Source organism: Pseudophryne corroboree, chromosome 6 (assembly GCF_028390025.1).
Source record: "Pseudophryne corroboree isolate aPseCor3 chromosome 6, aPseCor3.hap2, whole genome shotgun sequence".
NCBI lineage: Eukaryota > Metazoa > Chordata > Amphibia > Anura > Myobatrachidae > Pseudophryne > Pseudophryne corroboree.
The window spans coordinates 838,485,204-838,511,134 of record NC_086449.1 but is presented as its reverse complement, the minus strand read 5'-3'; the positions used below and the strand labels follow the sequence as shown (position 1 = coordinate 838,511,134).

Sequence of the window (25,931 nt, the reverse complement as noted above, 5' to 3'; positions counted from 1 at the left end):
TAATGATTAGTAGTGGTATATAATGATTAGTAGCGGTATATAATGACTAGTAGTAGTATATAATGACTAGTAGTGGTATATAATAATTAGTAGGGGTATATAATGATTAGTAGCGGTATATAATGACTAGTAGTGGTATATAATGATTAGTAGTGGTATATAATGACTAGTAGTGGTATATAATGATTAGTAGTGGTATATAAAGACTAGTAGCGGTATATAATGATTAGTAGCGGTATATAATGATGTGCTTACACCTCTCTCTGCAGATGTTCCTGGCTGCAATGTGCTTTGTGTATTTCGCTAAAGCTTTATCAGGAAGTTACCTTACAAGTACAATCACTCAGATGGAAAGAAGATTTGATATCCCCTCTTCCATGGTTGGGGTCATTGACGGAAGCTTTGAGATTGGTTTGTATTTCTCATAATGTCAGAAACTGGGTTATAAAAGCTGGTTTCAGAGTGAAGTTAGAGTTTAGGTGTGAGTATATGCGGGTTCCTTACATCACTCACGCAGGAGCGGTTCTAGGCATGGACAAGCAGGGTGGCTGCCCAGGGCGCTGCGGCCTGCAGGTGGTGGCCACAGTTATCCCGCAGGCGCCCGTCACCCACCCGCACCCTGCTCCTCGGCTGCAGCAGGTGCCGTGGGCTGTGTGGGCGTTCGCTGCAGCCGGCTCCATCGTCAGACACTAGAGATCATAACTGACCTCTAGTGTCTGTGCAGCGCTGCTATGAAAGAGACGTCATCATGTCTCTCCCATAGAGAGGAGCGGGCGGAGCAGCGGTGGCAGCAGAGATGGAGCAGCGGCAGCAAAGCAGGAGCGGGGCTGGTGAGTATTTAGTTTTTTTTTTGTGTTTGATAGCGGCGCTATCAGGTGGCACAACTACAGGGGGCACAGCTACTCCGGGCACAACTAAAGGGGGCATAAACCAGGGGGCACAGCTACAGAGGGCACAACTACTGGGGGCAAATCTACAGGGGGCACAAACCAGGGGGCACAGCTACAGGGGGCACAAGTACTAGGGGCACAACTACTGGGGGCAAATCTACAGGGGCACAGCTACAGGGTGCACAACTACTAAGGCCATAACTACAGGAGGCATAACTGTGGCCACACCCCTTCCCTATGAAGCCACACCCCTATTTTTGACGCGCACATTCACCGCGCACTATGTTTGACCTGGGTGGGGGGCGCCGAAGGAAACTTTCTCCCTGGGTCTAGAACCGGCCCTGCATTCCTCTTCTAACATCACTGGAGAGGTTTTGTATTAGATTATCCCCATGACCCCTCCTTCCTCTTCTGACACAACCCTCTTTTTATTACATCACTGGGGAGGTTTGGTAGCGGATTACCCCCATGACCCCTCTGACATCACTGGGGAGGTTTGGTAGCAGATTACCCCCATGACCCCTCTGACATCACTGGGGAGGTTTGGTAGCGGATTACCACCATGACCCCTCTGACATCACTGGGGAGGTTTGGTAGCAGATTACCCCCATGACCCCTCTGACATCACTGGGGAGGTTTGGTAGCGGATTACCCCCATGACCCCTCTGACATCACTGGGGAGGTTTGATAGTGGATTACCCCAATGACCCCTCTGACATCACTTGGGGGTGGGTGGTAGTGGATTACCCCCCATGGAGCAGCTCTATGGGAACTTTGCAATTTCTAACATAACACTGTTCTCTGCTTACACACCTATATAATCACTATTATAGTAGTACTGTAGGTGCAGAGATAGGGGATGTAAATGTGCATAAAGGTCTTACACTACCGAGTGCTTTTATGCAAAATATATACAGGCATGTAATATGACAGCAGGTCAGAGCTATGATGTTATCTAGTTATACAGTATGTTCTATATGTAACTAGTGCTAAGACCTTAGTGTATAGAAGAACAGACTCAGGGGGAGATTTATTGATGGTCATTAATGGACATCCTCACCTACTTACGTGTGGGATCTTCTACCGGTCTGCACCATCTTCTTCTCTCCAGGAGAGCTCAGCGATACCCGGCAGTCCCAGCACTGTGTTTTGGGTTTATGTGCAGGCTGCTAGTGGCTACTAATGGAGAGGGATCCTTAGGATTATGGTGTATGGCATAATGTGTCACGGGCATTACAGTGTGTGGTATAATGTGTCACGGGCATTACAGTGTGTGGCATAATGTGTAATGGGCATTACGGTGTGTGGCATAATGTGCCACGGGCATTACAGTGTGTGGTATAATGTGTCACGGGCATTACAGTGTGTGGCATAATGTGTCACGGGCATTACAGTGTGTGGCATAATGTGTCACGGGCATTACAGTGTGTGTGGTATAATGTGTCACGGGCATTACAGTGTGTGGCATAATGTGTAATGGGCATTACGATGTGCGGCATAATGTGTAATGGGCATTATGATGTGTGGCATAATGTCTAATGGGCATTACGGTGTGTGGCATAATGTGTAATGGGCATTACGATGTGTGGCATAATGTGTAAGGGGCATTACGGTGTTGTGTATAATGTGTAATGGGCATTACGATGTGTGGCATAATGTGTAATGGGCATTATGATGTGTGGCATAATGTGTAAGGGGCATTATGATGTGTGGCATAATGTGTAAGGGGCATTATGATGTGTGGCATAATGTGTAAGGGGCATTATGATGTGTGGCATAATGTGTAAGGGGCAAGATGTGTGGCATAATGTGTAATGGGCATTATGATGTGTGGCATAATGTGTCACGGGCATTACAGTGTGTGGCATAATGTGTCACGGGCATTACAGTGTGTGTGGTATAATGTGTCACGGGCATTACAGTGTGTGGCATAATGTGTAATGGGCATTACGATGTGCGGCATAATGTGTAATGGGCATTATGATGTGTGGCATAATGTCCAATGGGCATTACGGTGTGTGGCATAATGTGTAATGGGCATTACGATGTGTGGCATAATGTGTAAGGGGCATTACGGTGTGTGGTATAATGTGTAATGGGCATTACGGTGTGTGGCATAATGTGTAATGGGCATTATGATGTGTGGCATAATGTGTAAGGGGCATTATGATGTGTGGCATAATGTGTAAGGGGCATTATGATGTGTGGCATAATGTGTAAGGGGCATTATGATGTGTGGCATAATGTGTAAGGGGCATGATGTGTGGCATAATGTGTAATGGGCATTACGATGTGTGGCATAATGTGTAATGGGCATTATGGTGTGTGGTATAATGTGTAATGGGCATTACGATGTGTGGCATAATGTGTAATGGGCATTACGATGTGTGGCATAATGTGTAAGGGGCATTATGATGTGTGGAATAATGTGTAAGGGGCATTATGATGTGTGGCATAATGTGTAAGGGGCATTATGATGTGTGGCATAATGTGTAATGGGCATTACGATGTGTGGCATAATGTGTAATGGGCATTATGATGTGTGGCATAATGTGTAATGGGCATTACGATGTGTGGCATAATGTGTAATGGGCATTATGGTGTGTGGTATAATGTGTAATGGGCATTATGGTGTGTGGTATAATGTGTAATGGGCATTATGGTGTGTGGTATAATGTGTAATGGGCATTATGGTGTGTGGTATAATGTGTAATGGGCATTACGATGTGTGGCATAATGTGTAATGGGCATTATGATGTGTGGCATAATGTGTAAGGGGCATTATGTGTGGCATAATGTGTAAGGGGCATTACGGTGTGTGGTATAATGTGTAATGGGCAATACGGTGTGTGGTATAATGTGTAATGGGTGTTATGGTGTGTGGCATAATGTGTAAAGGGCATTACGGTGTGTGGTACAATGTGTCATGGGCATGACTGTGTGTGGTATAATGTGTCATGGGCATAACTTTGTGTTGTATAATGTGTCATGGGCATTGTGGTGTGTGTGGCATAATGTGTAAGGGGCATTACGGTGTGTGGTATAATGTGTCGGGCATTACGGTGTGTGGTATAATGTGTCGGGCATTACGGTGTGTGGTATAATGTGTCGGGCATTACGGTGTGTGGTACAATGTGTCACGGATATGACTGTATGTGGTATAATGTTGTAATGACAGCCGGCGTGTTGTGTCGCACAGTGGTAAAAGACACACAATGACTTCCTAGCCCTGGTCCAATCCCATGGACTACACTAATTGTCGATCTGTATTTGTCTATATACTAGGCAATATTGTATTATATTGTATGATGTTATTGTTACAGTGTACAGTTATGTGTATCTGCTATATTTGGAAGATGTAGGTTATTTAGTTATACTGTGTGCAATGTAACTAGTAACGGGATAAGTGGAGGCCAGAGTTGTGTAATATAGGTAAGTCAGTCCATTGAAATGTAAGTCCCCTAGCTGCACAATCAGATGGGAGTAAGATGAGCAGGTTAAACAGTAAACAGGTTATGTCTGGGCCTGCAGATAATCTGATCATGTACACCCCACTGTGTGCAGGAACCCAGACACCTCGTCTCCACTCCTCTGTGACACCCTAACTGACCTGCTTGTGTGAGGCATAGAGGGTGGGGGGGTGGGGGGGGGGTTAGTGGGGGGGGGGTGGAACAAGGGGAGTGACCTCGACTGAGGGACAGGGAGAGTGTGAGCTGTGGTAAGGATTGAATGTTGCAGGTGACTGGCTAAGAAGTAATGTTCTGTCAGGAGTTCCAAAAGGGAATTGTCGTGTAGAATTGGATTACAGAAGTGTGCTGAACTGTGTTATAACCTATTCTGTCAATAAACCCCGGTTGGTTTTTTCATCTACCACCAAGCTTGAGTGATTTGGAACCCGATATCTTCACAAATGTGTAATGGGTGTTATAGTGCCTGGCATAATGTGTAATGGGCATTACGGTGTGTGGCATAATGTGTAATGGGCATTATGATGTGTGGCATAATGTGTAAGGGGCATTATGATGTGTGGCATAATGTGTAATGGGCAATACGATGTGTGTGGCATAATGTGTAAGGGGCATTACGGTGTGTGTGGCATAATGTGTAAGGGGCATTACGATGTGTGGTATAATGTGTAAGGGGCATTAGGGTGTGTGGTATAATGTGTCAAGGGCATTACTGTGTGTGGTATAATGTGTCACTGGCATTATGATATGTGGTATAATGTGTAATGGGCATTATGGTGTGTGGTATAATGTGTAAGGGGCATTATGGTGTGTGGTATAATGTGTAAGGGGCATCACTATAAGGATGAAAAATGACAAATAATGTAAGGAGCATGAATCAGGATTTTTATTTTTCCTATGGCCAATGTTTGTGCGTGCAGGTTGCAAAACTGCGGTACAGGTTGAGTATCCCATATCCAAATATTCCGAAATACGGAATATTCCGAAATACGGACTTTTTTGAGTGAGAGTGAGATCGTGAAACCTTTGTTTTTTGATGGCTCAATGTACACAAACTTTGTTTAATACACAAATTTATTAAAAATATTGTATTAAATGACCTTCAGGCTGTGTATATAAGGTGTATAGGAAACATAAATGAATTGTGTGAATGTACACACACTTTGTTTATTGCACAAAGTTATAAAAAATATTGGCTAAAATGACCTTCAGGCTGTGTGTATAAGGTGTATATTAAACATAAATGCATTCTGTGCTTAGATTTAGGTCCCGTCACCATGATATCTCATTATGCTACGCAATTATTCCAAAATACGGAAAAATCCCATATCCAAAATACCTCTGGTCCCAAGCATTTTGGATAAGGGATACTCAACCTGTATAAGGTATTCTTTTCCTGCAATGCCATACCCCTTACAGAGAGGCCACATCCTCTTTATTCTTACATAAGTCTTTATTCTTACAAAGGTGCCCCCGCCCACTGTAGCCCATCCCACCTTATTCACTGCTCCGCCCACCGCTGCCCACCCCCACTCCAAAAAAAATGGTGGTGGTGGGGGTGACCACGTATCCTTGGATAGGCCATGCCCCCTGTATTACTGGGACATGGACAGGCTGTCTACAGCCCTAGATCTGCCACCATGGGGATTTCCGATTGTGTACATTGGTGGTAGTGGTCTTATGGTGGATGTGCAGCTGTGGTTCATCCATCGATGGTTGTAAGGAGAGCATGAAGTTGGTGCTGTATGTAGTAAACTGGGTGCATGTTGCATCATGAGGCTGAATGTTACGGGTTGGAGGAAGATTAACGCTCGTTACATGCTAGGCACGCCCCCTGGATGGGCTGGCCACACCCCCTCCGCATTCAGACATCTGCAAACCCCCTTCTAGAAATCCTGCGTTTGCCTCTGGTTGTGGAGTTCCTGGATAGGATAGAGATAGAGAGATGTGTGCTGGACCTTGCTCAGTGCACAAAATGCTGGTTACTGAGAAGCTTCTCTTTGCACATCTGTACAGCAGAGAATCCCTATAATCAGCTACCCGCCTGCGCTTCTGCGGCTGCTGGCGACTTTGCTGTGAGCTCCGCAGAAAGGAACACGCCACGTAGCATTACAAACACGAGACTTCCTCTGTGTTGTTATTATTATGGGTGTATTGGGAATCACTGTCTGTTCCCGCAGGAAACCTGCTGGTGATAGCGCTGGTCAGCTACTTCGGAGGAAAACTTCATCGGCCTAAAATAATCGGAGTCGGCTGCCTGATTATGTCGCTGGGGACATTTCTAATTGCACTGCCACATTTTACTATGGGCCGGTAAGTCGAGTTTCTGCAGTTATAATGTACTAAGCCTTGGAGAGAGGTAAAGTACCAGTCAATCAGCTCCTGACATTTTGCAGGTTGTGTTTGAAAAATGACAGGTAGGAGCTGATTGGCTGGCACTTTATCTCTCGCCAGGGTTTAGTACATAGACCCCTAATTGTGAGAGGTCACATAACAGAATGCGGTGTATCTCCGCTTAGTCAGAGCATCCGGCACAATTTCTGTAGTACACGCAGAATTCTGGTGATGGCGCAACGTATGTACAGTAATAAGTCACGTAACGCACTATACGCTTCTCTCCACAATTTTCCCTGCCAGGTGAATGAGTTAAATGTAAATACATATTAGATTTTTATTTATTAATGGCATAAAACACGTACAAGTAATGTCCTGGATAACGAATCACACAATGGAGGTTTTCTCTACTGCAGACATTAATTGATGAAAAACTGACAAAAAAATAAAAATCTAAAAATAAATAAATGTAAAACCGTATTGCATGATAAAATAGGACATAATAGTTGATATACCTAAAAAGCTAAATTGAAAAAAGGTAAAAATCTCACTTAAATGCGACGCGTTTTGCAATTATCAGGATAGTCCCATAACACTCTCCAGTCGCAGTATTATGTCACAGACACATTTATACCCGGTTATAACCACGATTATTGCGACACCCTCCTCCGGCGCTGGGGATAGGCCTCTTTTTTCCTGCCATCGTGTGGGGTTGGATAGGAATCCCTTTTCTCTCCTTAGGCTGCAGGAGAATCACCATTACCTAGAGACAGAAGTAACCTTGCAGAACCTATGTAAAAATGGTGGAACACGCGCCAAACCACAGCGAGGGTGTCCTATGGCGAACTCACATTTTTATGCTTATATATGATAGCTATGGGGATAAAGGACTTTGTATAAGTAACCTCACATGGGGCAATTACTAAAACCAGAAGGAAATAGGAATGATGAAATTGTTTGTGTGTCATTATGTCTGCCGCCATTCCACGTGTGCAGCCCATTGCTGACGGTTGTCATCTGTACACAGTGGCTTAGAAGGGCGGAGAGTCTATGTCCCATATTTAGCTGCGGACCACCGACTTTCCCCGACGGGCTCACAAGGCTGGTTCTGATCACAGCCCATGGGGGTGCCAGCAGAATCAGAATACCGAAACTGGCCAACGCAACCTGGCAAAGGCAGCTCGCAGCTAATCGGCTCTGGTCCTATGTCGCCCAGTGCTATGGGACAGCGTCGAAGCCTGAGTTTGATTTACATCGGTATGGTTGGCTGGTTCACAGAGGAACCCTGCCAATCATACACGTCATGCCTGAGGGGAAGTAACTGACATGCTATGCTTTGTTGTTTCATTCTTTTTGCCCTCTATTATCAACATATTTTGGCGAAGTAGAAAGAGCCACTTTCACCCTATATCCTATATCTAGGTTCTGTACAGGGTGTTTATGTGTATTTCTGGCTTTTGTACATCCTATAATGTTTCTATACGTTCTTACGCAGCTATGGCTACGAGGGGGCTGTGTCACACTCCCCTAACTCCACTGTCCGCAGCTCCCTTTGTCTACAGGATCACAGGAACCACAAATTGTTCCCCAGAACGGAGAAAGGCAGAGACCCTGGTGAGTTGTCCTCTGCCCTAATGTATTGTATTTATGTGAGGTGTAGGGTCACACGCTGAGGACAACCATAGTGAGAGTAGCTCCATAACAGGAATCCCCAATAATCATTAACACTAATTAAATAAAAGATATTTTTTTTATATATTGGGGGTCATTCCAAGTTGATCACTAGCTGAAAATGTTCGCTGCGCAGCGGGAATGCAAATAAAACAGCACTGCGGCGCAATGTGAACACGCGACGTACTTTCACAACAGCTGATGTAGTTTCACTCAAGGTCTAGCGAAGCTTTTCAGTCGCACTGCTGGCCGCAGAGTGATTGACAGGAAGAGGGCGTTTCTGGGTGGCAACTGACCGTTTTCAGGGAGTGTTTGAAAAAACACAGGCGTGCCAGGAAAAACACAGGCGTGGCTGGGCGAACGCTGGGCGTGTTTGTGACGTCAAATCCGGAAATGAACAGTCTGAAGTGATCGCAAGCACTGAGTAGGTCTGGAGCTACTCAGAAACTACACAAAAAAAACTTTGCCGCCGCTCTGCGATCCTTTCGTTCGCACTTCTGCTAAGCTAAGATACACTCCCAGTGGGAGGCGGCATAGCGTTTGCACGGCTACTAAAAACAGCTAGCGAGCGATCAACTCGGAATGACCCCCATTGATCTAACTTAGGGGGTCTGTTTACTAAGCTTTGGATGGAGTTAAAGTAGCAGCCAATCAGCTCCTTACTGTCATTTTTCAAACCCAGCCTGTGGCATGGCAGTTAGGAGCTGATTGGCTGGTACGTTATCTCCGTTGGATTTATCTCCATCCAAAGCTTAGTAAATAGACCCCTTAATTACAGAATGCAGAGAATATACTGTATACTGCTGACAAAACCATTGTGTTTATTAGTGGAACTGCAAGTAACAGCAATCACTGGCAGCCTATAATTGTTTGTGTTTGCTGACACTTGTAGAACTACAAGCACTAGAATGCCCCGTCAGTTAGGGCCAATGAAATATGTAGTTCCACAAACATCAATAGGAAAAACACTAAGGCCCTCATTCCGAGTTGTTCGCTCTGTAATTTTCTTCGCATCGCAGCAATTTTCCGCTAATTGCGCATGCGCAATGTCCGCAGTGCGACTGCGCCAAGTAAATTTGCTATACAGTTAGGTATTTTACTCACGGCATTACGAGGTTTTCTCTTCGTTCTGGTGATCGTAGTGTGATTGACAGGAAGTGGGTGTTTCTGGGCGGAAACTGGCCGTTTTATGGGTGTGTGCGAAAAAACACTACCGTTTCTGGGAAAAACGCGGGAGTGGCTGGAGAACCGGGGGAGTGTCTGGGCGAACGCTGGGTGTGTTTGTGACGTCAAACCAGGAACGAAACTGACTGAACTGATCGCAGATGCCGAGTAAGTCTGGAGCTACTCAGAAACTGCTAAGAAATGTCTATTCGCAATTCTGCTAATCTTTCGTTCGCAATTTGGCTAAGCTAAGATTCACTCCCAGTAGGCGGCGGCTTAGCGTGTGCAATGCTGCTAAAAGCAGCTTGCGAGCGAACAACTCGGAATGACCCCCTAAATGAGGACAGAGACAAATGACTGTTAGCTCTGCAGGAGACTCCAACCAACCAGCCCACTAGGAGCGGCAAAGTAACAGCGCTGATATGGCCGTATACCTATCCAGTTACTGCTTCAATCAAAGGGAAAAATTTAAATATAATAAATATATAGCTATAAAATAAGAACTGTATCATCACTAATTAAACCCACCAAATTATTATTAACACAAGTATAAAGTTGTATATACAGTATCACTAGATATACAAGTATAAAAAAAGTAATCAATGACAAATACCGGAATGGAATGTCAGCCCCTAAAAAACTATTTTTTATTTAAAAAAAGGCCCACACTTTTCTATGTATTATATATATATATATATATATATATATACACACACCATTTGTTGTTATTGCAGCAGGTAACTGATAGAGAATACTGCACAGGAGCTGTGTGTTCTTCTGTTCCTAGCTGCACAAACGTACAGATTAGTAGAAACATCACACACAGCGATTGTTGTATCAGTTTATGTGAGATAAATTTGCACCTAACACGCTTATTTTCAACTTGATGATTCTCTGAAATTCATGAGGAAGCCTCTGTAATCTGCTTCATACTCAGAGTGTGAGAGAGACTTTCAGCGCTCACAGTGGATCTACGCCGTGTTGGGGAACCTGCTGCGTGGTGTAGGGGAGGCTCCTATACAGCCGCTGGGGATTTCCTATATTGATGACTATGCAGAAGAGAATAACGCAGCATTCTACATTGGTAAGGACTTTACTGGATCATTTATACTGATGGCCTCATGTGCTGCATGAGGACTGGCTGACAGTGACTGCAAGAACGCCCCGCCAGGGGAAAAGAGACACATACAGGACAATACACCTAAAGGACCTTCACTCCTTCAGTCACTACCACCTCTGTTAGATCTTCCATGTATCTACTACCCTTTCATAAAAGTGAATCTCTCTCAGGTTCTCCCTGAACATGCCTCCACCTAGTGTTAGACCATGTTCTCTGGTTCTGATACTTCTCCTACTCTGTAGAACGTTGGGGTATGAGAAGGCATCACACTAGAGAGAAGTACGTAGATGTTAATATTTAAATTGCGACTTCTCACTGGTGTGATGCCTTGGGACGGTGGGGTTGAGCTGGGCCGGAGGTCCTGTGCTCTGGACTTGAACCTTAGGATTGTTAGGGACCCACCTGATGAGGTCATCTGGCTGTGGTAGGTGGGCCCATATGTTTTAGCCAAAAATTATGCTAAGAACGTCAATTTTTCTCCATGTTAAATTGCAGCGTTTATTATAATTGTTCTGATTAGCAGTGTGTTCTTAGGTGGTCATTCCGAGTAGTTCGCTCGTTGCCGTTTTTCGCAACGGAGCGATTAGGTGGAAAATGCGCATGCGCATGGTACGCAGCGCGCATGCTTTCAGTAATTTAACACAAAACTTTGGAGATTTGCACAAGTTCGAGCAACGTTTTTTCATCGCTCGAGTGATCGTAGTGTGATTGACAGGAAGTGGGTGTTTCTGGGCGGAAACTGTCCGTTTTCAGGGAGTGTGCTAAAAATCCCATGTGTGCCAGGTAAAAACGCAGGAGTGGCTGGGGAAACGGGGGAGTGGCTGGCCGAACGCAGGGTGTGTTTGTGACGAGGTGATCGCAGTGTAGGAGTAGGTCTGGAGCTACACAGAAACTGCAGGGAAATATTTAGTAGCAGTTCTGCTAATCTTTCATTCTCTATTCTGCTAAATTAAGATACACTCCCAGAGGGCGGCGGCCTAGCGTGTGCAATGCTGCTAAAATCTGCTAGCGAGCGAGCAACTCGGAATGACCACCTTAGTGTTTACAGGTGCGCTTTTTTTCTGTGTGGATCTGGGTATACTAAAGGGTATTGTTGGTGTGGATTGGTGGATCAGGAGCATAGAGCATTGGATTGTGGGTATAACTGTGTGGATCACGAGTTATGGCCAAACATTTTACAAAATAATTTTGGGAAGTATTATATTACACTGTATCATCCTATACCTTTATATTATATGTTGTTTCAGCATGTGTCCAGACTGCGGCTGTTATAGGACCAATATTTGGCTTTCTTTTGGGATCGCTATGTGCCTCATTATTCGTCGACATTGGAGCGGTGGATTTGGGTAAATAGAACAATCTCTAATTCCAGAACAGAGGCGTAATCACGTCCTGAATTTATTCTTCTGGTTCTGTAGCTGTAATCGAGGCCTAATCATGATTTGTAATAATATTTGTTACATTTTTATTTCACTTATTACGTAATATGACTGACACTAGAATTACTTGTTGCCTCGTATAATAAGTGCGTGGGGCATTAGGCCACCTATAGAACGCTGCTATATCGGTTATATGGGGTCATAGGAAAGAGTCATGCGGGAGCCCGGGATTCCTCTGTCACATTGTAGCAGTAACGGGATGTGATCTCTCTCCTGGCGTTTGCTCCTTGATACATGTGACCCTAAATGTTTCTCTCCAGACAGGGTAACCATTACTCCGGAGGATGACCAGTGGGTAGGTGCCTGGTGGCTCGGTTACTTGGTAGCCGGCGTAATAAGTCTACTTGCCACTATACCGTTTTGGTTTCTACCAAAGGAGCAACAGAAACCCGACCTTCAAGCAGAATCTAATGTACCCTCCGACCATCGCACATTTATTGTCGAGGATCACAAAGAGCAGGCGGCTCGCCAAGACCGGGAACAGCTGCTAAACACGGCCAAAGGTAGAAGAAGAATGTTCCGGGTGGAACATAAGTGTGGCAGATATTCACTGTGTAACTCTATAAATGTTCAGCTAAGAACTTGTGTATAAACAGATTTGGTTGGCGATCTGGTCCTGTATTCTGGCCACTCACCCAATCAGATCGGAATCAAGTGTTCTACCAACTAGATCCATTGGCGCACAGGTAAACTGGCCACACACAGGTCAGCGGCAGGTACAAAAATAAACACCAATCAGACAGATATTGATACATTGAAATGTGAGAGTTTGACCTACAGTACACACATGGGGACAATGTATTCCCAGATGAGACTATAGGACAGAACAGAATCAGAATCAGAATCAGAATCAGCTTTATTGGCCAGGTGTACTCACGTACACCAGGAATTCTTTGTGGTACAATGCATCGCCAAGCAGCAACATGGAGGAAAAAACGTAGCATACATTACAAACATTACACATATGAGTTCATACTGCACATATGCAACTGTACAGTAGACATATTATACATTTAAGACTAAAAACTAAGGCTGCTTGGCAGAGCAGCACCGAGGCAGCCATCCGCGGCGCCAACTAGAACTCACACAATGCACATAATACAGAAGATTTAAGTATTACATCACATTACAGACAGAGCACACTGTGTATGGCCAATTTATTCTTCACAGTCTGCAGAGATACATTGTATTCCCTGATACACAGCAGCCAATCAGGAGTGAGGACAATCCACACTAAGCACAGAGGACAGTAATATCCTATATTCCATAAATAGACTTCATTCACTGCTTATGACCTCTACACAACCCTATAGAAACACCCCGGCTCCGATATTTATCTACCCCAAAGAGAGAGAAGCAAAACAAAACTGTGCTGTGAATATTCCACGTTTCACAAAGAAAGAAGATATAATGCTTACTAACACCTTTACCTCTCACTGGTGTGCTGCCCTGGGGCGGCTGGCCTCTACCTCTCACTGGTGTGCTGCCCTGGGGCAACTGGCCTTAACCTCTCACTGGTGTGCTGCCCTGTGGCGGCTAGCCTCTACCTCTCACTGGTGTGCTGCCCTGTGGCGGCTAGCCTCTACCTCTCACTGGTGCGGCTGGCCTCTACCTCTCACTGGTGTGCTGCCCTGGGGCGGCTGGCCTCCTTTAGGTGTTACTGATATCTACCCTGTAATACAGGAGATATAACTGGCTTATAGACTAGAGGCATACATACAGGCTGTATGTGTGAGAGGTGCGGCTGCTGTGCGTGTGGTGGTGCCTGCTGCCGTGCAGGTGTAGACTCTGTACTCACCAGGCGCCGCTCTCTCTCACCTTCAGGTACCGGAACCTTCAACGGACCTGGCAACTCTTCCGTCGGACCCGGACACGACGACCTAGGAGGAAAGAGATTGCTGAGTGCCGTCCTCCTACCTGTGGACCGAAACGCCCTCCGACCTCTAGAAAAATAGTGCTTTCGGGCTAGGTGGGGGTCATCATTGGCGTCCGCCTCAGAGCCCGAATTTCACCTATCGGCACTTTCGCACCAGGTGGAAATTCCGCCTTGCACAGCCGTGCAAGGCTCACCGTTGCCCTGAAGGAAGGGAGATAGAAAGGAACACAACCAAACACTCAGACCGTGGTTACTCACCGTCTTACACTCCGGTACTCCGATCTTCTCCAGTACAGGTCCCTGTAAGGAGGCAAAAGAAAGAAACAGCCGTGCAGGGCCTAACTAGACCTAGTGTCACACCCTATACTAACTATAACGGCAGAGCCCTCAAACTAGCTCTGTGGGTGTGGTGCGACATAACTATGCACAAACATTATAACAGCAATTCACCCTGCACGGTAACAACACACATCGGAAATACAATATAAAACAGTGCTGTCCCTTTTTAATCCCTACCTGCCGCTGGACGGGGGTGGGCACCGCACGGCCTACCCACCTCCTGTGCCTTCCCTCATGTGGGCCTCAGCTCTGCCTTCCTAAATACCTCGGGGTGGCCTGGGCCTAGTGCCCAGGGCCACCTGTACTCACCTCGGGGCTCTTATTCACTGGGCCTAGCGCCCCCTAACTGCACACAGGCCGCAGGCCTGACTTCGCCCACAGGCCTAGCGCCCGCCTAACTTGCTGCCCGTTGGGTGACCTGGGCCTTGTGCCCAAGGTCACCTTAATGTATCCCTAATTGGCCACAATTACACTAGGGCCTACTGCCCTCTAATGTCCCCACAGGCCTAATGCCTGAACTGCCCCCGGGCCTAGTGCCCGCCTACTGCGGCGCTTTGAGGTGGCTTGGACCTAATGCCCAAACCCCCTATCAATGTGGTCGGGTCTGGGTACTTGGGCCACGGGCCGGGTGGAACCCCGGCTGCACGTGGCCTTGGACCCAGAGAGCCGACCACGCTTGTGCCCACGGGCCGGGAGGGCCCGACTGAATGCCCACAGGCCGAGAGGGCCTGACTCTGCCCACGGGCCTAATGCCCGAACACCCGGTGGTCTAGGGAGGAGAGAAGGGGGCACCTTAGAAGGGCCTACCTGCGGTGGAGAAGGCTGCAGTGGGGAACTGCACAGCTCAATTGCTTCCCACCACTGCAGCCTTCTCGGCCTGGATGCATTCTTCTGCCGCTGGCCCGTCCTGGCCAGCGGCGCCGCCGTCTCTTCGCCGCGTCCAGCCGCCGCTGGACATCTTCCCGGAGCCCGACGTCTTCCGGCCTCTTCAGCGGCCACCGGAGCTCTTCTTCCCACGGCCGTCGTCTTCTCCTCCGCGCCGGACTATCTTCTGCGCTCCTGCGCGCCGACGATCTCCGCTGCTCCCGCCCGTCTTCTTTCTTCGCGCTCTTCCGCGCGCGCGGTCCCTTCGGCTCCCGCCCGGCGTCTGACATCAGACGCTGGGGGCGGGGCCTATGACGCGGCGAGCGCCGATTGGCTCGCCGCGTCCCTCTCTGATTGGCTGCCGCTCCGGGAGCCGCGATTGGCTCCCGGAGGGCGCCAAGATTCAAAAGCCTCTGGTCCGGTGCAGGGAAAAGGGTAATCCCTGCACCGGACACCCGCCGCCACGCACCCAGCGCTGGGGACAGACAAGCTGCCCCAGCGCTGTCCCCAGCTAGGGACACCACCACAGATGTGCCCACAGGGCACATCTCTACATTTCCCCCCCCTTTTTCCTTTGTAGTCCCTACAAAGTTCCTCACGACGTCCATTGTCCGCGGGTCAGGGAATTCCGAGGTCCCTTCGGCGAGGTTGTGTTCGAGGGTCCAGCCCGGACAGGCTGTGACCCCACATCCTTCCATCTCCAGCTCCGGGTTCCTCTTACGTCCTGACCTCCATCGGCGGATCCTCTGGGGGAGTGGCATCTCCTCACGGTCGCTCGACGTTGGCCACCAAGGGGAATCTTCCACGGGGACAACAGTCACCCACTCTTGACCTCCGTTATCGTCTGTGGCTTTGTCCCTGTCTTCCGGGTGTGGTATCGACCACCATCCAACAGCGGAATCCTCCGGGGCATCCGTTTCCTCCCGGGCAACAGCCACCATATGTTGCATTTCCTCGTGGGGCATCTCCAAAGGTCCTGTGTCTTCCTCTGGAACGGGTCCTCCCACGGCATCACGATCCTGTCCCCGTACATCCGTCCATTTCGGCACTCCCGGCAGGTACTCTTGCTCCAGGACTATCTCCTCCTTTTCGCGGAGGGCATTCAACTGGGAGCATGACTCCACCCGATCCTGCCAGTCACTCTCGTCGGCGCTTCCGATGCCAGAGTCGTCCTCCATCTGTTCTGGGAGGGATTCGTCGGCGGACAGCTCACCGTAGTCCGAGTCTTCCTCCGATATCTGGACTGGGGTATTATTTTCCTCCTCAGCGTACTTCTTCCTTTCCGCTGGCACCTCTGTTTCCTCAGCGTACTCCTTCGCTTCCGCTGGCATCTCTTCTTCCTCAGCGTACTCCTTCGCTTCCGCTGGCATCGTGACTTCCTCAGCGTACACCTTCGCTTCCGCTGGCATCTTTTGGTACCCAGGACACTCCTGTTCCGCACGTCCTGGACGTGGACGGTTCCATCGCGGGTAGATTCCGGACGTCTCCGTCACTGGGTCTTCACGCTTTTCTTCGCAGCGTGGTCTCTTCACCTCCCAGTCGTCCACCTCCGCCTCATGCGGGAAAGGATTCTGCCTTACTGGGGTCACTTTCTTGGGACAGAGTAGGTCCGCAGCATCTTCCCAGGGGCACTCACTGGCCGCATGTCCTGGTCGCCGACACTTCCAACAAGGGAGGGCCACTGCCACCTTCTCCAAGACGGGTTCCTGGTCCACCTCCTTCACTGGGGAATCTTCACCCGTTGGTTCTGGCTCAGAGGAAATGGGTACCTGCGAACTACCTTCAAGCAGGGTCTTCCGCTCCATTTCCCCGGTTTCCTCCTCCCATCTCTGGGCGTGACCATCCGCAATCATCCGGTCTTCATTCCACGGACAATCGGGAAGCGCATGTCCTCTCGCCTCGCAGAGCGCACACACAGGCTCTGCAGCCACCCGGTCCCAAAGCTGATGACGAGACTCCGTCATCTGCTTCACCGTGGCCTCGTAGTCCGTCCTGTCTTCAGTCCATGGACATTCCAGGAGCCGATGTCGGGGATCTCCACAGCTTTCACACCGGGAATCAACCTCGTCTTCGCTCAACTCTTCGTCCCAAGGACAACTGTTGTGCTCATGCCCGTAGTTTCCGCAGAGCAAACATCGGGACTCCTTCTTCACTTGGCCCTGCTGACGTCTTCGGTCCGCTTCCTGGACCACCTTCTTTGGGGACGTCTCTCGCCAAGTGCACTCGCTGGCAAAGTGCCCTGTCTGCCGACATCTCTTGCAGGGCGTCACAGCGGCTTTCTTGCGCCCCTTCTCCCGGCGCTCTTCTTTTCCACGCTGGACCGACCGCTGCACCATCTTCAGGATGTCTGCCCCAGACACCGTCACCCAGTCGCTCTGGTCCACACACATCCGGGGGTGAGTCTTCTCCGGAGCCGTCTGCAGGGAGGTCTTCTTGGTGGCGTTCCACATCGTGTCCGTGATCCGGTCTCTTTTATCCTGCCGACTACGCCAAGTGTGAGAGGTGCGGCTGCTGTGCGTGTGGTGGTGCCTGCTGCCGTGCAGGTGTAGACTCTGTACTCACCAGGCGCCGCTCTCTCTCACCTTCAGGTACCGGAACCTTCAACGGACCTGGCAACTCTTCCGTCGGACCCGGACACGACGACCTAGGAGGAAAGAGATTGCTGAGTGCCGTCCTCCTACCTGTGGACCGAAACGCCCTCCGACCTCTAGAAAAATAGTGCTTTCGGGCTAGGTGGGGGTCATCATTGGCGTCCGCCTCAGAGCCCGAATTTCACCTATCGGCACTTTCGCACCAGGTGGAAATTCCGCCTTGCACAGCCGTGCAAGGCTCACCGTTGCCCTGAAGGAAGGGAGATAGAAAGGAACACAACCAAACACTCAGACCGTGGTTACTCACCGTCTTACACTCCGGTACTCCGATCTTCTCCAGTACAGGTCCCTGTAAGGAGGCAAAAGAAAGAAACAGCCGTGCAGGGCCTAACTAGACCTAGTGTCACACCCTATACTAACTATAACGGCAGAGCCCTCAAACTAGCTCTGTGGGTGTGGTGCGACATAACTATGCACAAACATTATAACAGCAATTCACCCTGCACGGTAACAACACACATCGGAAATACAATATAAAACAGTGCTGTCCCTTTTTAATCCCTACCTGCCGCTGGACGGGGGTGGGCACCGCACGGCCTACCCACCTCCTGTGCCTTCCCTCATGTGGGCCTCAGCTCTGCCTTCCTAAATACCTCGGGGTGGCCTGGGCCTAGTGCCCAGGGCCACCTGTACTCACCTCGGGGCTCTTATTCACTGGGCCTAGCGCCCCCTAACTGCACACAGGCCGCAGGCCTGACTTCGCCCACAGGCCTAGCGCCCGCCTAACTTGCTGCCCGTTGGGTGACCTGGGCCTTGTGCCCAAGGTCACCTTAATGTATCCCTAATTGGCCACAATTACACTAGGGCCTACTGCCCTCTAATGTCCCCACAGGCCTAATGCCTGAACTGCCCCCGGGCCTAGTGCCCGCCTACTGCGGCGCTTTGAGGTGGCTTGGACCTAATGCCCAAACCCCCTATCAATGTGGTCGGGTCTGGGTACTTGGGCCACGGGCCGGGTGGAACCCCGGCTGCACGTGGCCTTGGACCCAGAGAGCCGACCACGCTTGTGCCCACGGGCCGGGAGGGCCCGACTGAATGCCCACAGGCCGAGAGGGCCTGACTCTGCCCACGGGCCTAATGCCCGAACACCCGGTGGTCTAGGGAGGAGAGAAGGGGGCACCTTAGAAGGGCCTACCTGCGGTGGAGAAGGCTGCAGTGGGGAACTGCACAGCTCAATTGCTTCCCACCACTGCAGCCTTCTCGGCCTGGATGCATTCTTCTGCCGCTGGCCCGTCCTGGCCAGCGGCGCCGCCGTCTCTTCGCCGCGTCCAGCCGCCGCTGGACATCTTCCCGGAGCCCGACGTCTTCCGGCCTCTTCAGCGGCCACCGGAGCTCTTCTTCCCACGGCCGTCGTCTTCTCCTCCGCGCCGGACTATCTTCTGCGCTCCTGCGCGCCGACGATCTCCGCTGCTCCCGCCCGTCTTCTTTCTTCGCGCTCTTCCGCGCGCGCGGTCCCTTCGGCTCCCGCCCGGCGTCTGACATCAGACGCCGGGGGCGGGGCCTATGACGCGGCGAGCGCCGATTGGCTCGCCGCGTCCCTCTCTGATTGGCTGCCGCTCCGGGAGCCGCGATTGGCTCCCGGAGGGCGCCAAGATTCAAAAGCCTCTGGTCCGGTGCAGGGAAAAGGGTAATCCCTGCACCGGACACCCGCCGCCACGCACCCAGCGCTGGGGACAGACAAGCTGCCCCAGCGCTGTCCCCAGCTAGGGACACCACCACAGATGTGCCCACAGGGCACATCTCTACATTTGCATGCCTCTAGTCTATGAGCCTGTTACATCTCCCCTGTAGGGGACACCGTTACATCTCCCCTGTAGGGGACACAGTTATGGGGTGTATTCAATTCAAGATGGATATCCCGACTTGTCGGAAAAACTGCGGTATCCGACAATTTAAGGTCGAATCCAGATTTGACCTATTTAATCATACTGCCGTTTATCCGACAAGTCAGAAAATCAGACTCGTCGGAAAACACGTGGATCAGTGGATTAGTCGGGGATCCAGGTGTTTTGTCGGATTCGCGGCCTAACAGACAGGTTTTAGCCCCGTTTCCGACAATGTCAATCCGACTTTAAAGAAAAGTCGGATTGGCATTGTCGGGAAAGGCCAAAACCAGTCGGATTTGGCTGCTAATTGAATACTGAAATGTCGGATCCTTTCCGTCGGAAATGATCCGACATCAATTGAATACCCCCCTATATCTCAATATCTCCTGTATGTATACAGCGACAGGATAATACATATCTCAGTATCTCCTGTATGTATACAGCGACAGGAAAATACATATCTCAGTATCTCCTGTATGTATACAGTGACAGTATATTACGTATCTCAGTATCTCCTGTATGTATACAGTGACAGGATAATACATATCTCAGTATCTCCTGTATGTATACAGCGAATACATATCTCACTATCTCCTGTATGTATACAGTGACAGTATATTACGTATCTCAGTATCTCCTGTATGTATACAGTGACAGGATAATACATATCTCAGTATCTCCTGTATGTATACAGCGACAGGAAAATACATATCTCAGTATCTCCTGTATGTATACAGTGACAGTATAATACATATCTCAGTATCTCCTGTATGTATACAGTGACAGTATAATACACATCTCAGTATCTCCTGTATGTATACAGCGACAGTATAATACATATCTCACTATCTCCTGTATGTATACAGTGACAGTATATTACGTATCTCAGTATCTCCTGTATGTATACAGTGACAGGATAATACATATCTCAGTATCTCCTGTATGTATACAGCGAATACATATCTCACTATCTCCTGTATGTATACAGTGACAGTATATTACGTATCTCAGTATCTCCTGTATGTATACAGTGACAGGATAATACATATCTCAGTATCTCCTGTATGTATACAGCGACAGGAAAATACATATCTCAGTATCTCCTGTATGTATACATCCTGTTTGTATACAGTGACAGTATATTACATATCTCAGTATCTCCTATATGTATACAGCGACAGTATAATACCTATCTCAGTATCTCCTGTATGTATACAGCGACAGTATAATACAATACATATCTCAGTATCTCCTGTATGTATACAGTGACAGTATATTACATATCTCAGTATCTCCTGTTTGTATATAGTGACAGGATAATACATATCTCAGTATCTCCTGTATGTATATAGTGACAGTATAATACACATCTCAGTATCTCCTGTATGTATACAGCGACAGTATAATACATATCTCACTATCTCCTGTATGTATACAGTGACAGTATATTACGTATCTCAGTATCTCCTGTATGTATACAGTGACAGGATAATACATATCTCAGTATCTCCTGTATGTATACAGCGACAGGAAAATACATATTTCAGTATCTCCTGTATGTATACATCCTGTTTGTATACAGTGACAGTATATTACATATCTCAGTATCTCCTGTATGTATACAGCGACAGTATAATACCTATCTCAGTATCTCCTGTATGTATACAGCGACAGTATAATACAGTACATATCTCAGTATCTCCTGTATGTATACAGTGACAGTATATTACATATCTCAGTATCTCCTGTTTGTATATAGTGACAGGATAATACATATCTCAGTATCTCCTGTATGTATACAGTGATAGGATATTACATATCTCAGTATCTCCTGTATGTATACAGCGACAGTATAATACCTATCTCAGTATCTCCTGTATGTATACAGCGACAGTATAATACAGTACATATCTCAGTATCTCCTGTATGTATACAGTGACAGTATATTACATATCTCAGTATCTCCTGTTTGTATATAGTGACAGGATAATACATATCTCAGTATCTCCTGTATGTATACAGTGATAGGATATTACATATCTCAGTATCTCCTGTATGTATACAGCGACAGTATAATACATATCTCAGTATCTCCTGTATGTGTACAGTGACAGTATAATACATCTCAGTATCTCCTGTATGTATACAGTGACAGTATAATACATATCTCAGTATCTCCTGTATGTATACAGCGATAGTATAATACAGTACATATCTCAGTATCTCCTGTATGTATACAGTAACAGTATAATACATATCTCAGTATCTCCTGTATGTATATAGTGACAGTATAATACATATCTCAGTATCTCCTGTATGTATACAGTGACAATATAATACATATCTCAGTATCTCCTGTAGGATATTACATTTCTCAGTATCTCCTGTATGTATACAGTGACAGGATAATACATATCTCAGTATCTCCTGTAGGATATTACATATCTCAGTATCTCCTGTATGTATACAGTGACAGGATAATACATATCTCAGTATCTCCTGTAGGATATTACATATCTCAGTATCTCCTGTAGGATATTACATATCTCAGTATCTCCTGTAGGATATTACATATCTCAGTATCTCCTGTAGGATATTGCATATCTCAGTATCTCCTGTAAGATATTACATATCTCAGTATCTCCTGTATGCATACAGTGACAGTATACAGTGACAGGATAATACATATCTCAGTATCTCCTGTATGTATACAGTGACAGTATAATACATATCTCAGTATCTCCTGTATGTATACAGTGACAGTATAATACATATCTCAGTATCTCCTGTAGGATATTACATATCTCAGTATCTCCTGTATGTATACAGTGACAGGATAATACATATCTCAGTATCTCCTGTAGGATATTACATATCTCAGTATCTCATGTATGTATACAGTGACAGGATAATACATATCTCAGTATCTCTTGTATGTATACAGTGACAGGATAATACATATCTCAGTATCTCCTGTATGTATACAGTGACAGGATAATACATATCTCAGTATCTCCTGTAGGATATTACATATCTCAGTATCTCCTGTATGTATACAGTGACAGGATAATACATATCTCAGTATCTCTTGTATGTATACAGTGACAGGATAATACATATCTCAGTATCTCCTGTATGTATACAGTGACAGGATAATACATATCTCAGTATCTCCTGTAGGATATTACATATCTCAGTATCTCCTGTATGTATACAGTGACAGGATAATACATATCTCAGTATCTCCTGTATGTATACAGTGACAGTATAATACATATCTCAGTATCTCCTGTATGTATACAGTGACAGGATAATACATATCTCAGTATCTCCTGTATGTATACAGTGACAGTATATACATATCTCAGTATCTCCTGTATGTATACAGTGACAGTATAATACATATCTCAGTATCTCTGTAGGATATTGCATATCTCAGTATCTCCTGTAAGATATTACATATCTCAGTATCTCCTGTATGTATACAGTGACAGTATAATACATATCTCAGTATCTCCTGTATGTATACAGTGACAGGATAATACATATCTCAGTATCTCCTGTATGTATACAGTGACAGTATAATACATATCTCAGTATCTCCTGTATGAATACAGTGACAGTATAATACATATCTCAGTATCTCCTGTAGGATATTACATATCTCAGTATCTCCTGTATGTATACAGTGACAGGATAATACATATCTAAGTATCTCCTGTAGGATATTACATATCTCAGTATCTCCTGTATGTATACAGTGACAGGATATTACATATCTCAGTATCTCCTGTATGTATACAGCGACAGTATAATACATATCTCAGTATCTCCTGTATGTATACAGTGACAGTATAATACATCTCAGTATCTCCTGTATGTATACAGTGACAGGATAATACATATCTCAGTATCTCCTGTAGGATAATACATATCTCAGTATCTCCTGTAGGATATTACATATCTCAGTATCTCCTGTATGTATACAGTGACAGGATAATACATATCTCAGTATCTCCTGTAGGATAATACATATCTCAGTATCTCCTGTATGTATACAGTGACAGTATAATACATATCTCAGTATCTCCTGTAGGATATTACATATATCAGTGTCTCCTGTATGTATACAGTGACAGGATATTACATATCTCAGTATCTCCTGTATGTATACAGTGACAGTATAATACATATCTCAGTATCTCCTGTATGTATACAGTGACAGTATATACATATCTCAGTATCTCCTGTATGTATACAGTGACAGTATAATACATATCTCAGTATCTCCTGTAGGATATTACATATCTCAGTATCTCCTGTAGGATATTACATATCTCAGTATCTCCTGTAGGATATTACATATCTCAGTATCTCCTGTATGTATACAGTGACAGGATAATACATATCTCAGTATCTCCTGTATGTATACAGTGACAGGATAATACATATCTCAGTATCTCCTGTATGTATACAGTGACAGGATAATACATATCTCAGTATCTCCTGTAGGATAATACATATCTCAGTATCTCCTGTATGTATACAGTGACAGTATAATACACATCTCAGTATCTCCTGTATGTATACAGTGACAGTATAATACACATCTCAGTATCTCCTGTAAGGATATTACATATCTCAGTGTCTCCTGTATGTATACAGTGACAGGATAATACATATCTCAGTATCTCCTGTAGGATATTACATATCTCAGTATCTCCTGTAGGATATTACATATCTCAGTATCTCCTGTATGTATACAGTGACAGGATAATACATATCTCAGTATCTCCTGTATGTATACAGTGACAGTATAATGCATATCTCAGTATCTCCTGTATGTATACAGTGACAGTATAATACATATCTCAGTATCTCCTGTAGGATATTACATATCTCAGTATCTCCTGTATGTATACAGTGACAGGATAATACATATCTCAGTATCTCCTGTAGGATATTACATATCTCAGTATCTCCTGTAGGATATTACATATCTCAGTATCTCCTGTAGGATATTACATATCTCAGTATCTCCTGTAGGATATTGCATATCTCAGTATCTCCTGTAAGATATTACATATCTCAGTATCTCCTGTATGCATACAGTGACAGTATACAGTGACAGGATAATACATATCTCAGTATCTCCTGTATGTATACAGTGACAGTATAATACATATCTCAGTATCTCCTGTATGTATACAGTGACAGTATAATACATATCTCAGTATCTCCTGTAGGATATTACATATCTCAGTATCTCCTGTATGTATACAGTGACAGGATAATACATATCTCAGTATCTCCTGTAGGATATTACATATCTCAGTATCTCATGTATGTATACAGTGACAGGATAATACATATCTCAGTATCTCTGTATGTATACAGTGACAGGATAATACATATCTCAGTATCTCCTGTATGTATACAGTGACAGGATAATACATATCTCAGTATCTCCTGTAGGATATTACATATCTCAGTATCTCCTGTATGTATACAGTGACAGGATAATACATATCTCAGTATCTCTTGTATGTATACAGTGACAGATAATACATATCTCAGTATCTCCTGTATGTATACAGTGACAGGATAATACATATCTCAGTATCTCCTGTAGGATATTACATATCTCAGTATCTCCTGTATGTATACAGTGACAGGATAATACATATCTCAGTATCTCCTGTATGTATACAGTGACAGTATAATACATATCTCAGTATCTCCTGTATGTATACAGTGACAGGATAATACATATCTCAGTATCTCCTGTATGTATACAGTGACAGTATAATACATATCTCAGTATCTCCTGTATGTATACAGTGACAGTATAATACATATCTCAGTATCTCCTGTAGGATATTGCATATCTCAGTATCTCCTGTAAGATATTACATATCTCAGTATCTCCTGTATGTATACAGTGACAGTATAATACATATCTCAGTATCTCCTGTATGTATACAGTGACAGGATAATACATATCTCAGTATCTCCTGTATGTATACAGTGACAGTATAATACATATCTCAGTATCTCCTTGTATGAATACAGTGACAGTATAATACATATCTCAGTATCTCCTGTAGGATATTACATATCTCAGTATCTCCAGTATGTATACAGTGACAGGATAATACATATCTCAGTATCTCCTGTAGGATATTACATATCTCAGTATCTCCTGTATGTATACAGTGACAGGATATTACATATCTCAGTATCTCCTGTATGTATACAGCGACAGTATAATACATATCTCAGGTATCTCC

The 25,931-nt window shown here is 46.0% G+C and overlaps 1 protein-coding gene across 1 annotated transcript in view; it reads left to right on the top strand.

The window, feature by feature from the left end:
- The first annotated feature begins 269 nt into the window (after positions 1-269).
- LOC134933881 (solute carrier organic anion transporter family member 1C1-like) overlaps positions 270-25,931 on the top strand; it is a 153,749-nt gene continuing 128,087 nt past the window's right edge. Inside the window, 7 exon segments of the mRNA XM_063929420.1 lie at positions 270-411; positions 6,538-6,670; positions 8,187-8,261; positions 9,950-9,998; positions 10,460-10,610; positions 11,894-11,992; positions 12,346-12,588. Of these exon segments, the coding sequence (XP_063785490.1) occupies positions 270-411; positions 6,538-6,670; positions 8,187-8,261; positions 9,950-9,998; positions 10,460-10,610; positions 11,894-11,992; positions 12,346-12,588 (892 nt within the window).